Raw genomic sequence first — 14488 nt, forward strand, 5'->3', positions numbered from 1 at the left:
ATGATATTAAGGAATCACTATTTTTGTTGGGTGTGATAATGACATAGTAACCGTATAGGGAAAAATCCTTATATTTTTAGAAGATGCAAACTGATGTATTTGGGGATAAAATGTCATTATAGCTTTAATTTACTTTCAAATACTTCAACAAAAAATAAATAGATAAATCAAAGATCTTTCTACCTGTTTATTTGAAACTTTCCTAATAAAAAGTTAAAATCAGACAAACCTAAACAAAGCAATAGTCCTCATTTCTGTTACTGTATAAAATGACATAATTATAGTCTTCCTATTTTATACTTAAAAGTGTTCCCTTAAATATGCCCAGACCAATTTTTTTTAAGAGACAGGATCTTGCTCTATCATCCAGGCTGGAGTGCAGTGGCACGATCATAGATCGATGCAACCTTGAACTCCAGGGCTTAAGCAACCCTCCTGCCTCATCCTCCCAAGTAGCTGGGACTACAGATGTGCACCACCATGCCTAGCTAATTTTTTCCTTTTTTTTTTTTTTTTTTTGTAGAGACAAGCGTCTCACTATGTTGCCCAGGTCAGCTCAAACTCCTGGCCTCAAGCAATCTTCCCACATCGGCCTCTAAAAGTGCTGGGATTACAGGCATGAGCCACTGCACCTGGCCAGTTTTTAACTAGAGGCCACCATATTTTGACCCTAACAATGACTATTCACAGAGCATGATCATGTGCTGGCACCTTATAAATATTCTTCCACTGAATTCCTCACTCTGGCAAACTACACAGTAGATATCATTATAAGAATTTTATAGATGGGTTGTGGGAGTTAGAATCTTAAAAATTGTGCAAGATTGTTTTGAAGTCTCTATAGCCCTAGGCCTTGCCATAGGGGAGCCAGCCCCAGAGCCAATTCGCATTGTGATCTACAGAGACAGAGCAATATAGTGGAATGGGACCCAGTCTTCTTCATCTGGAAAATAAAACAGTTTGCCTAGAGTCATAACATCCCTTGCAGATCTGAAATGCTAGGTCGCAGGTAGAATCAGAGAATATGCAACACCCAAACAGCTACTTGCTATGAGTCCTGTAATGAAGAGTCTGACTCCATTTTTGATTTTTGACTGCTGACAGCTGTCAAGCCCCACTCTCCCCTTCCCCTCCTCCCCTACATCTGAACCAGCTAGAAAGTGCAGGTGCTCCCTCCTTTGGCACTAGCAGGAGATTCAACTCACACAAGCCCCAGCCTGTGCAAGCGAATGCTCACCTCAGCCCCATCCCCAAACTACAATAAATTCCCACCCCACTATCATTTCCCTGATCTCTCAAACTGTTTTCGGACCAGCTTGGGAACCAGCCCTATTCTCTCCAAAAAGCTGCATATGTGCTAATAAATCTTTTCATAGTTTTTTGTTGCATGTGTGGTATTCTCACTGTTAACAATCAAACGAAATTTTAGGTGGATGGCACATCTCATCTTTGTGGAGTGACCACAACAGTTCCTGGCCTCACTGCATGGTTCTGAAATGTATTTATTCATTCTAAAAATATGTGCCTGGTGCTGTTCTAGGCAGTGGGGAAAGCATTGTAAACAAAAAGATACAAGTCCCTGCCTACATGGAACTTACATTCCAGTGGGAAGAGACAGATTATAAACTTAATAAGTAAATTAAATATATTGTATGTTTGATGCTGATAAGTGCTACAAGAAATATAGAGCCGGGAGGGGGAATAGGGTATATAAAGGACAGGAATTGTCATTTTAAGTAGTATGGTCAAGGAAGCCACACTGATTGTGGGACATTTGAGTAAAGACCTAAAGAAGATGGATGAGTGAGCCATGGAAAACATACAAGATGGTGGGAAGAGCATGTGCAAAGGTCCTGTGTAAGGGTCATGACTGGTGGGTTCAAAAACAGCAAGAAGGTTGGTGTGGAAGGTGCAGAGTGTGTGAGGAGGGGAGTAGTAGGAGGTGAGGCTGCAGAAGGAAAATGGGGAGAAGACAGCAACTTTGACTTTTGTCAGAGCAAGATGGGAAACCATTGGAGGGTTGGAGCAGAGGAGTGACATGAATATGCTTATGTTTTAATAGGACATCTGTAGTGGGGCAGAAGCAGGGGGATGAGTCAGGAGACTGTTTCAAAAATCTGGGTGGGAATTGATGGCTTGGACTAGGTGGTAGCAGCTGAAGTGCTGAGAAAGTGGTGCAGTATATGTGGTGCAATATATATTTTTGATGTATATTGAAAGTAGAGCCAGCACTCAGCTGTCGACCTTGTTTCCTACCTCACTGAAAAAATCGCAGCAGAGAACGTCCAGCCTCCACCACCACATTTCTCCACTTGCCAGCACCTGTGCTGATACACTGTGCTTTCCTTCCTGTTAAGCACAGAAGAACTTTCCATGCTCTATGTAATGCCTCCACTCATGCACTACCAGCCATCCCCTCTTGACTACTCAAGCACATTGCTCTAGAAATTCTTCCCTTTCGCCCTTCCATTGCCTACATCTTGAATGAGCTATTCTCCTTTTTTCACTAAAAAACAAATACAAATTTGCTCTTGGCCCTACTTTCCCTGCCAGGTATCCCTTTAATTCTTTGCTCCCCTTTGTTGCAAAACTCTTTGTTCTTTCTTTCTCTCTCTCATTTCCATCAAACTTATTTCTATAAAGGTTTGCCCTCCCCCACCACTGCACCAAAACTCCCCTCACCAAGGTTACCACTGACCTTCACATTGCTACATCCACTGGCCATTTCTCAGTCCTGTTTCTTCTTCATTTAGCAGCATTTAACAAAGTTGATCTCCACTTTCTCCTTGATAAACATTTTTTCACATAGTGTCCAGGACACCACACTTGCTTACTTTTACATCAATCTTAGTAGTTGCTCCTTCTCAGTCACCACTGCAGGTTCTTTCTATTGTCCTTGGCCTCTGAATATTGGTGTGCCCCAGGGCCAGCCTTTGCTTCCCTTCTCTGGATCTACACTCGTTCTCTTTACAATTGTAACCAGTCACATGGCCTTAAATACCATCTGTATGCTGGTGACTCCCAAATATCTCTAAGCCAGATCTCACTCCCAAACTCCAGATTCAAATCGAACTGCCTTTGAACATCTTTGCTTGTATGTCTAATAGACATCTCAAACTCCATACACCTAAGATTGAACCCCCAATCTTCCCTCTTTAACTTGCTCCACCTGCAGCCTTCACATTTGCTCAGGCAGAAACCTTGAAGTCATCCTTGACATCTCTTTCTTATCCAATACATTGGTAATCTTGGCTCTCCCTTCAGAACACATCTGTCCCTCTTACCCCCTCCACTGCTACCACGCTGCTCCCAGCCTCTATATGTGATAGCTACCTATTGACAGGTTTCACTACTTCTGCCTCATTTCCACCCCTAGCCCCCACAGTCTATTCTCACGCAGTCAGAGGGATCCTTTTAAAATGCAAGTTAGATCACACTCTCCCTTTGTTCAAAACCCTCCAGTGATTCCCCATTTCACTCAGAGTAAAAGCCAAAGTGCCAAGATGGTACACATGTTTCTTCCTCGGTTCCAGGCACATTCTTCTTCTTGCTGAGAGCACTTACCACCTTCCAACATACTATATCATCCATTTATTTATCATGTATATCGTTTATTGTCTGTGTACCCACTAGAATGTAAGCCCCATGAAGGCAGGGATTTTCTCTGTTTTGTTTACTGATGTATCACTCCTGAGCACCTAGAATAAAGGCCGGTGAATAGTAAGTGCTCAATAAATACTTGTTGAGTGAATGAAAGACGGATTCTGACTCTGGAGAAAGGACCCATTCTTCTCACTTGCAAACACCCCTCATTTTGTTAACAGAAAGAAATTACTACTATCTGTGAAGTGAGCTAATGTAATTTAATGATTCATTTATAAATAGGCAAAGTCAACTAAACAAATATGAATACTGTACCTTCATGAAGAAAGTATGTATTGTGCACCTACTCTCTGCCTAGCACAGAGATGAGTACTACTGAGGGTTGAGGACTATGGAGGAAGATTCCAAACAAAGTTTAAGATCTCCTGACAGGTCTGATCCAAGACACACTCTTTCTTTGACTAGAAGTCATTTTGCTGTAGCAACTCAGAATTAGTCTGTTGCCCTTCTGTTTCCCTCTTTATGCTATAAAGAAGATTCACACAGAGACTGAACTTATGAGATAGAAGTAGGAAGAGGGGTCACAAAAAGTGTTTACAAGTAAGAGTCAAAGACTTGAGCAGTTCGTGAAAGAGGAAAAATGGGGGGATATTGCCTTGGAGAAAAAATTGCCTTTGCAAATTTTGTCACTGATCAAAAAGAAGCCTCAGACCCCAGCCCAAAATCACAGGTCTACCATTTGCCAGTTTTATCAGGCCTAGATGGCAACACGTGCTTCAGGAGGTGTCACAGGTTCTGAGAAGCCACCAGGAGCTGCCACTGCTGTGGAAAAGAGGACAGAGGGATGGGTCTCCACTCTCCACCCTTCATCCAGAGAAGCTTGCTTTTACCTGTTTCATTTATGCTTTCACATCAGCTATTTTTGAACAAAGGGTTTCTTGTAATTTCTTAATTTCTGTTTGGGAAAATAAAAGTAAATCTTATTTTGCTCTTTCTTTGCCTCACAGATCCCTGTAGGCTTTGGAAGAAAGAGTATGAATGGAATTCATTCACTGGCAAGATGAGGGATCTGAGGGCTCTTGCTGGTAGAACTAAGGCAGTCATTAACCTCTCTGTGCTTGGCTTTTATACCTGCAGAATAGTATCACAATTTTTATATTGGCATTTTTGTAAAGATGATGAATTTTAAAGAGCTATTAAAGCACCAGCTTCTACTTCACCTTGAAAGTGAAATACCAATGTTAAATAATGAAAAGAACCATCTCTTAGAATGCTTTATACATTTTTCTATTAGCTAGTGCATTTACCAAGATTAATAAATGCATCCGCCTCTCGGCTCAATTAATTTGCAATAAAAGAATATAATCATCAGCAGACACACAGGAGAATTGTCTGGCTTGCCAGACAGGCATACGCAGAGTCGATGGGGAATGAATGATCTACAACTACACACAGCGACATCGATACATCTCATGAACATAATGCTGAGGGAAAGAAGCCAGACACAAAAGAACACATGCTGAATGATTCTGTTTATATAAAGTTCAAAAATAGGTAAAACTAATCTGTGATGTTAGAAGCCAGGATAATAGTTACCCTTGGGTGGGGGGAATAGCGACTGGAAGGAAATACAAGGGCAGGGGTGGGGTTCAGGTGCTGTTAACATTCTATGTCTCTATCTGGATGTTAGTTACAATGGTGTGTTCACTGTAAGAATTCAAATTCATCAACTATATACACTTAGTGATTTGTTCATTTTTCTGTAGATGCGTTAGACTTTATAAACATGTTACATAAACAATTAATATGGTTTAAGTTGGGTGGAGAATTTTATTCTGTCTCCTGAGATAAGTAGAAATATGGCTGTGTCTCTGAAACTCCAATTTGCAATGGACTCCTCAAGGACTGTGCTGTGAGGATCACCCCATCCCAGGGGCTGGCAAAAGTCTGGGGCAGTAACAGTCATAATTACATCTTATTTTCATTCTAAACACCAAGGTAACAAGTGGTACCTGTTGAAAAATTGTACCAAAGAACAACTGTTAAGATGCACATATGCACGATAGAAATGCTCTGCCATGATTTTTATTGGGATTTACTGTTTCTGTAAGCATTTAAGGCAGCTACTCACTTTGACTAATTCTCCTACTGTTGAGTTTGGCAGAATGCCATATGTAATTAGAGCCATACGCAACTTATTCAGGATAATAACAAATACTCTGTCAACTATAAGTTTTAACGGTTATATGTTCCTTTCTTCATGTATTTTTTGTTATGGTTTGCCATTTTGTGCAGATTTCAGAGGCTTTCTTTATATACAACCATCATTTAACCAAAAATGCTTATTATTATGAGTAGAAACAATTTTACAAGAATCGAACATGAGTATTACATGCCTGAATTAAATTAGATATTTAAAAATATATATTTAATAATAGCTTCCAATCCTGAGTCTGCTGTTTATTAGCTATGTGTCTGTGAGCCATTTGCTGAACCTATTTCAGCCTGTTTTCTTTAAGGGTCTTGCCCTCGGAGAGTTGTCATGAGGATTAAGTGAGATAATACATGCAGTTAATGTAGAGCACTTGGCACTGGGTCTGCATCCAGAAACTTATTAAATCCACACTCTTGCTTTTATTAACAGCTTAACTACCACATTATTGGGGAAACTGATCACTTATTCAGAAACATTTTTATACCAAATATAACATTCGAACAGGGAAAAGTGGTAGAAGCACCACCAACTAAGAAAAATTCATGTTAAAAAACTTAAAATTGAGCAATTTCTATATATTAATCAATTTTTTGGTGACTTCAAAAAAGATAACCTCTCTTAAGTACTAATGGTAAAGATTAAAAAAAAAGGTAAAATAAAATTCTGCCCAACTCATGGAAGGCCAGTGTTAGAAGGGAACAGAATTTGAGAATTACTGACTAGCATATTCATTTTTTTTCCCACTATCTGTCATATGACAATGTGATCTCTTATAGGAGCCAGCTTTAAAGAGCAAAATGGTCTCATCTGTTTTCTTCCAAGGACATTAAATGTTAGATGATACCATATATATTTCCCTTCTTCCTCCTTCCTTCTCTCAAAAGGCAAGGGGAGCGCATTAGTAAGAATAGTGGACTTGAGATCTGAATCCTGGTGCCATTTGTATTAATTGAATGAACTCAGCAAGTCATTTAATTCCTCTGAACTTCATTTTTGTTATCTATTTGATGAACTTCATTATTGATCATTACAAAACAAAAATCACATGCAGCAGTTATTTGTTTCTAAGCCCTAGAAAGCTCTGATGCCTGTAAGGTAGGATGAGATATTTGAAGAATCAACCAATGTATTTTTGTTTGTGGTACTTCCTCCTCAGCCCTGTCCGATTGCTCATTTGGACAGTCATATTATCGATTCATGTGAGGTCTGATAGAGCTGAAACGCAGAGACAGAGAAAAGAGGCAATTTGTGGCTTATGAGTTTCAGAATAGACTTTTTGAAACTCATTGCAGAGATAATAGCTTGAGAAAAAAAGAAAATTTGAATTTTAATAGCCTAGGATTGTAGGCACAAACAATAGATTTGGAAGAGTACATGGATAGTCAGAGCCAGTTTTTCCTCCTGCTTTACTGCCTGGCCTCCAATACTGGGAACTGAAAGGGGAAGAGGAGGAGCCAGAGAGAAGCAGGAACAGAAATTGAAATCAATGGACCTTTGGCACTGTAGCCTGCTGTATGCCTCCCACCCCAGGCCAACTTCCCAAGGGCAAGGAGCATGATAGAAATCTCAGGTGACTTTGGGGAACCCCAGAACTGAGAACATTTGTGTCTTGCTTTTAAGACAGATCTCTAGGAGGCAGTAAATGTTATAGAGCTCCCTGGCACCCAGCATGAGGAAAAAAACAATAGGGATGGCTTTGCAGTATCTCTGTGCCCAGTGTGGCTTGGCGAGCTGCCAAGAGGTTGACCAAACCAAGAGATAGCTCAGGTCTTGTGATCAGAGTGATGCAAACCCGGCAGTAAATGGGAGATAGCCCAAATCCAATGGGAATACAGAAGTACCAGCAGACTCCAATACAGACACTTGATGATGATGTCCTGATGACCAAGGACCACATCCCCATAGACCTACAAGCCTTGACATTCAGATACCCTCCAGGATTTAGCCATGTCTGTAGGGAAAGGGAGAGGAGACCTGAAATTGACAAAGTAAACCCTGGAACAGCTGAGGATTGCCTAACATTGCAGAGATTAAATTTCCAGGAGAACTGGGACACAAGAAAAAGTTCTTTACATGTCAGAAAAATAGACACATTTCTTACCCATATGAGTTTGAAGCCTGAGAATTTATGCCCACCTACATTTTGTCCCGAACATGAAGAGCTATGTGGGACTTCTACTCAATTCCTCATGGAATTTCTATGGATGAAGTTAATTGTTCTGCTTGCAGCTTTTATGAGCATTAGAAAGATCATCACAGGCTTGCACTGCTATTCTCAGTAAAAGTGTTTGCTTTACATGCTTGCTCAAGAGGCAGACAAATCCCCCCACTGGGTTACCTCTCCCAAGTCTTCACACTTGAGCCCACTCTTCCACACAAGTGTGAGTTTGTCAGTGAACTCACCTGTTTCTGTAGACAACCTTGTTCGAGTACTTCTTTTCTCAAAAATCATGCCTAAGGACTTCCCTTGCAATAAAGGCAAATACTGCAAATTGAAGACAAGAATACAATTAAAGTGCAAAATATATTTTATGTCTAATACCAAGGATTATGTTTTAAAACTTATTCTTTATATTATTCAAAAATAATCACTTATTCCAAATAAGTGTTCAAAATATTGTTTAAAAAGTGAATTGAAAGTGTTTTTTCTTATGTTCTAGACAGATATGGGAAAAGAACAGTAACTCCACAGCTTATCGACATGTAATTAGAAAGTGGTATTAATTGTTCTGTGTTCAACCTATGCACTTGTTCCAGAGTATATTAATATGTCATACTGGAACCATCTTCTTACTTAACTCCATTGAAATCTTCATTCAATTTTCAATGATCTTGAAGACGTTTGGTTCAGAAGTGTTTTCTCAGCTGGGATCATGCTACTCTGTTACAACATGGGACGCTAATACTCCTATTTAGGTAGATGATGAAGCCCCAGAGTTTTAGCTACATGTTCATCATGTGTCCTCATGGGAGTGCAAAGGCTTTGTTTCTGCAAGTCATTTGAAAACAATCTGGAGAGTTTGGGTGTGGGGTGGGGCTCTTTCTTCTTCCTCCCCAAATAGATGGACTTCCTGATAGAATGAGTTCCGGAACAAATATTAATAGATCCCTGCAAGCTAACCTTCCTCATACACAAAGTGTGAAGAACAGAGGGCTGGGTATGGGGAGACCTTCTTTCTCGACATTTTGGTTGTTTTATAAGAACATCAACCCACAGCAGTTGGGGTCACTTCTGTCCTCAGTCTGTTCCTAGGAACTTGGAGAGCTAGCCAACTAGATAAGAAAATCAAGATCATGTCAAACTTTCTCAACCTGAAACCAACTCTTTTAAAAAGCTTTTTGAACGAGCTTGGAATATGAAAAGGCTTTCACAATTAAGCAGTCTAAATGAAGCTACTGCATTAATTAAGCGTGTTTCAAACATAAATTGCTCAAAATGCAGAATAATGCTTACAGCTAACAACCATATCTCATCTCTTCCCCTACTTGGCTACCATTTAATTGTTTCTTTGCTATTCTAAATGCTTTTTTAAACACTGTTGCGTCATTGTGAATTTTTTGACATTATCCTATGATAATATATCTGATATGCATCCAGAATTGAAATTTGTTCCTAGAAAAAAAATATCATCCCTATTTTTGATTTGATAGAAAATATACAGAGAAAAGAAAGGAGCTATAAAAATAAAATCTTTCTGGATAAATGATTCCTTAGGTTCTGATTCAGTTAACATCGAATTTTAGCATTCCAAGTAAAAGAAGTACAATGACTTGTCATTGAATAACTGATTTTTATGCTTTTTTATATGTCTGTACACTCAGCGATAATCAATTACCTTGACTGTGTGATTTCATTACTTAGCTACTGTTTAGGAATTTTAATGTGTTTTCTTTTTTGCTCTTTCTTTGGGAAGGCTGCCTTTGAACAGGCTGATTGGTAGTAATGGAAGGTAAAAATAAAATGTTACATACCTCTCCTTTCTGTTTTATCCTAAATTTCATATCTGCTGATAGCCATAGCATGTATTTAATTTCTTCTCCTGTAAAGTTCTTGAGAGTGAGTAAGTCACGACCCTTCAGCTGTACTTTATTTTGTAGTGGTTGTCCATACCTACAAAAAGAAAAAAGAGAGGGAGAAATGAGTATTTAGAAAAAAAACATGCACTATGGTGATTCTTTGTTTTATTTTTTAAACAAAACATAGCAAATCACATGTAGCCTCGTGTGTCTCTGCAAAGTGTTAATGCATTGAAATTGATACGGCAGTGGTTTACATTTTAGATACTGAATATTTTGTATGTTTGAGAGAAAAGGATAATTTTTGGAAAGAGATCGGATTCTTGTTTGCTTGAAATAGCCATATGTGTGGCTTTTCTACTTACCAGTCATGCAACCTCAGGCAAGTTACTTAACCTCTCTCTGCACCTAGATTTCTCACTCACCTAGATAATGAGTATAATAATCTTATAGGGTTCTTGTGAGGAAGAAATAATTTAATACATACATGTAAAGCAGATAGTATCTAGCACATAAGAAGCATTTGATAAATTTTAGCTATTATTATTGAAATCATTAGACTGTACAAGCAGAATCTGTAATGCACAATAGAAGACAATTTCATTTTTCCTCCTACTATCCTTCAAATCTGTTCTTGGAGCCTTGTTCTTTTTGTCCCTGGATGAAGATACAATTGGCCCTGTAACTTTTCTAGTAACTTTCAGAAAAATGAAAAAAAAAAAAAAAACGCTCTGCGCTTATTTTACTACCTCAAAGAATCTCAGTGAAACAATGTGTAATAACAGTATTAATATTAGTAATGATTTTTTTACAAAACCTTAAGACATTTACTACAAGTTAACACCTTTTCCCTTCTAGCTTATGCCTGATTCAAGCTGGCTTCTCTACGGGGGAAGTGGGACCATGAGCTGTTTCCTCTATGTCCTTGCCTTCAGTTGCTCTAAATGAAGCCAAGGGAAGGTGAGAAGTTAAGACACAGTGAAAATCTGGTTCTGTTCCAGCAACATAGCATTGGTGTGGGTATTTGAGGCTAACTCTTTCTCTTGTGGGATGCTTTTGGAAGTCCTTTGGAGAACCCCCTGATCACTAGGAATCTCTTACAGCAGTCCTTGATGCAGACAATTACAGTACGTTTCCTCTGGCATCCAAGAGAACACATCCAGCCTCTTTTTGCTGAGGTTTCCCCACCTCTCCAGGAAGTCATGATCTGAAACACTACCATGCTAGTTCTCTTTCCCATTCCATACTGGTTCATGGGAAGCTCTCCATGTTCTTCGCCCTAACAAGAGTCAGGTCCATCCCAGTATAGATGCCTCTCTTATTCTGCCATCACGACAACTAGCTAACCAGTCCCTCATACTTTAGATTTCTCAGATATAGGCCTGACATCAGTTTACTGTGTCCCCAAGCTCTCCTACAGAAGATATATTAGTCCCATTGGATCCATTTCTCCAGGCTTGGAGTGGGAAATGAGTATCCCCTTCATGGGGAGGGGCCACATCATACACAATTGAAACACTCTCCAAAAATCCTCTTCTAATCCCCAACCCCTCGCTTGGTTTCTGCAACACATTTTATAAGCTGGAAGTGGAAACCAAGGGGCTTGCGAAACTGATTCTTGCTTATCTGCTTTGCAAGTCCATTTTTAGTGGTCTAGCATCTCATTTGAGAATGAGGGAATGGTCAGTACCTATTGTGCTTAGGCAGAAACTAAGACAGAAAAAGAGCTATTTTAACATTCTATTACATTGTGATGACAGTAATTATTATTTGGGGTAATCGGTCTATAAAATGGACAGCATTTATTCTTTCATTATTCCCAGTGTTATCTGTATTCAACAATAATTAGTATTGTCTACCATTAGAAATTATAAATAACCAAAGGCAAATTGTGGTTCACAGGTACTAAACATTAATTTTACTAGGAGTAGAATAACTGCCACAAATTCTAACCTCTTAACTTCAGGCATGAATTCTAACCTTAAGGAGAGAGCTACTTGGAATGAAGAGTAAATCCTCTGCTGGGATTTATTTGGGCCTTTTGGCAATGATGACAATATCATAGGTAGGAAAATCACAAACTCACTCAATTTGTTGTTTCCACTGTGTGATGTCAAACAACTTAGACAAATGAACATTTTACTAAATATCTAACTTTATGGCAGAGTTGGTTGGTTCATTTAATGCTCAGTAGGTGAATAGATGTTTTCAGTGACATTTTGTGAGATTCAGCCCTTCAGAGATTCTATTAGTAGTTAGCAAGGAAGAGAATCTCTACAAGGATTGAGAGTTTGTGAGTTGGTGGGCTAATTGGTTGATTGATTTAATGTAAGACATTAATGGCATATTCACCTACTAATAGAAATTACTGTTTTTATCTTATATGTAGAACAAAATTTTGGTAAACACTCCTATTTCAAAAATGTCTTCAACTTTTAAAAATATGTGAATCATAGGCTCTCCAAATGGAAATTTCATTAAAGCAATGGTCTTCAATTTTTTTTATTACATACCCCTAACAGTAAAAAATTCTGAACATGGATCCATAATGTACATTTACTTATTTATGATATATGTGCTACTATATGCATTATGTACAGATTATGTATATAACAAAACATATGAAAATAAAAATTAAAAAATTTAGATTAAAAAGAACTAAATATTTAAAAAACAAGTTTGTAAATATACAAAAACATTTTGCTGGCTAAAGAAGTTTCTACAGCCCTTTATGTTCTTCCTTCTACAAGAACCCTAGTAAAAAGCTTGCAAAACTGTGTCTAAGTTCTCCATCATAGTAGTCACTCATTGATAACTTCGGAGGCATGGCATTTAGGCAGGAAATTTGTATTCACGTATGAATTCTGGTTATGTATTTCATTCTATCGCTAATAGTGATAATATTAAGCAACATCTGGAATATACAAGTACTGATACTGTTGAGAAGTAAACACTTTGACTTATATTCATGCATTTTTCTGGGTCAACTAGAGTGTTTTTCTGTGGATTATAAAACAGGTTTTGCATATCTAACCTAAAATGGAGGCATGGCAGCTTAATCTTTCCCAATTCACATTTAGGGCAGATTTGAAATATTTTTTCTTCTGGAATAAGAGCCAAGCAACATAAAATTACAGAAGATACACTCTCTTGACTCTAATGTGCCTTAAAATAACACATTAATATTCAGTGGCTTAAGACTCCCTCCAAAATTATTTTAAAAGGGGAAAAATGCATTCCTGGAAACCCCACTCCCTCTGTTTCAAGGAATTTGGGAAACATCGCTATGGTTGTTGAACTCATATCCATCAACAACAGGAAAAACAACTCATGAGCTAATTTTGAGGCCTTATTTTTTGCCTAGAGCCCAAGCTCAGACTTCTGGTTTTCTTGGAGCCCACAAAAGCCGAGCCTCCAAACTGCTATATTTCAGGGATTCGATATGTTCCCCCATCCTCAGCCTCTGCAGGCTTTTGTTATATCCTCTCTCTCCTGAATGTTCACAGGACTACAGGCTTTATTTAAGAGAATATCATAGATCTTATTGTGTTGTTCTTCTTGAATCTCAGGGAAACAGAATTGGAAATGAAAAAAATAAGAAAAATGTTCAAGGAACTAAACTTTTCTCCCCAATTTCCATGAAAGGAAACAGGAAAAGGGAGGACCGATGACACCTACTTCAAAAGCTCCAACTTCCAGTTCTTATCACCCCCAATGGAAGACAGATTGAGGGAAAGTGAAAGGTCTCTAGGAATTTCTCAAATTTGAACTTACACACTTTAAGAAGTTTCTAAATTGGAGGTGGGATTAAGCTTGTGTTTTGGTTCAGGATTCATGTTCTGCTGTTGAGATTGCATTGTGAGATGTTTCTGTTTCCATTTCTCCACTGACGAGATTTGAGTATAAAGATAGAAAGAATACACAAACATCCTACTTGAATCTTCCCTTTTTGTCAAGAACCTTTGATTTTCAAATTTATATAGAACAGACACTTTATTTCAAGTTTTTTTCCTTAGACCACAAGTGATCAGAAGAATCTCTTTTTTATGACTCTAGACTTTCCATGGCAGGTGCTGGTAATGTTGCTCTCACTCTTGTTGCTCTGGGATTGCATCTCCCACAAAGGTTAGCAGATAAGCTTCCCCGCCTCAGTTTCCTTGTGTCCCTTTGTGTTTCTGTTTGTTTGTTTTGCAGTAAGGACACTTAACATGACATCTACTCTGCTCACAAATTTTGAAGCACACAATACTCTATTGTTAACTATAGGCACTATGCTGTACAGCAGATCTCTAGAACTTATTCATGTATTAATAGAATAACTGAAAGTTTATATCCACTTAACAACTCCCAATTTCCCCCACTCTCTAGCCCCTGACAACCACCATTGTATTCTCTGATTATACGAGCTTGACTATTTTAGATATATTACAAAAATGAAGTCATGTAGTATTTGTCCTTCTGTGGCTTATTTCATTTAGCATAATGCTTTCCAAAGCTATTCCCTCCCCCCAAAAAAAATACAGGCAATTCTGGCTTTGCATGGTCATGTGGGACTATAAATAACCATTAAATCTGATACTGTGCAAAGCAACCTTAATAATTACTGAGAAAAAAATCACAATTGTTCTGTGACTTTTAAAAAGTTTTGTCAAA

At 38.4% G+C, this 14488-nt stretch overlaps 1 protein-coding gene across 1 annotated transcript in view; it reads right to left on the reverse strand.

Annotated features, from left to right (window-relative positions):
• The window catches only part of OTC (ornithine carbamoyltransferase), a 55744-nt gene that overhangs the window by 33814 nt on the left and 7442 nt on the right, over positions 1 to 14488 (reverse strand). The window contains exons 2-3 of the mRNA XM_012642085.1: positions 9791 to 9929; positions 8222 to 8303 (exon numbers count right to left, since the gene is read on the reverse strand). Of these exons, the coding sequence (XP_012497539.1) occupies positions 8222 to 8303; positions 9791 to 9929 (221 nt within the window). The remainder of the gene's footprint in view (positions 1 to 8221; positions 8304 to 9790; positions 9930 to 14488) is intronic.

This window comes from Propithecus coquereli, unplaced genomic scaffold (assembly GCF_000956105.1).
Source record: "Propithecus coquereli isolate 6110/MARCELLA unplaced genomic scaffold, Pcoq_1.0 Scaffold173, whole genome shotgun sequence".
Lineage (NCBI taxonomy): Eukaryota > Metazoa > Chordata > Mammalia > Primates > Indriidae > Propithecus > Propithecus coquereli.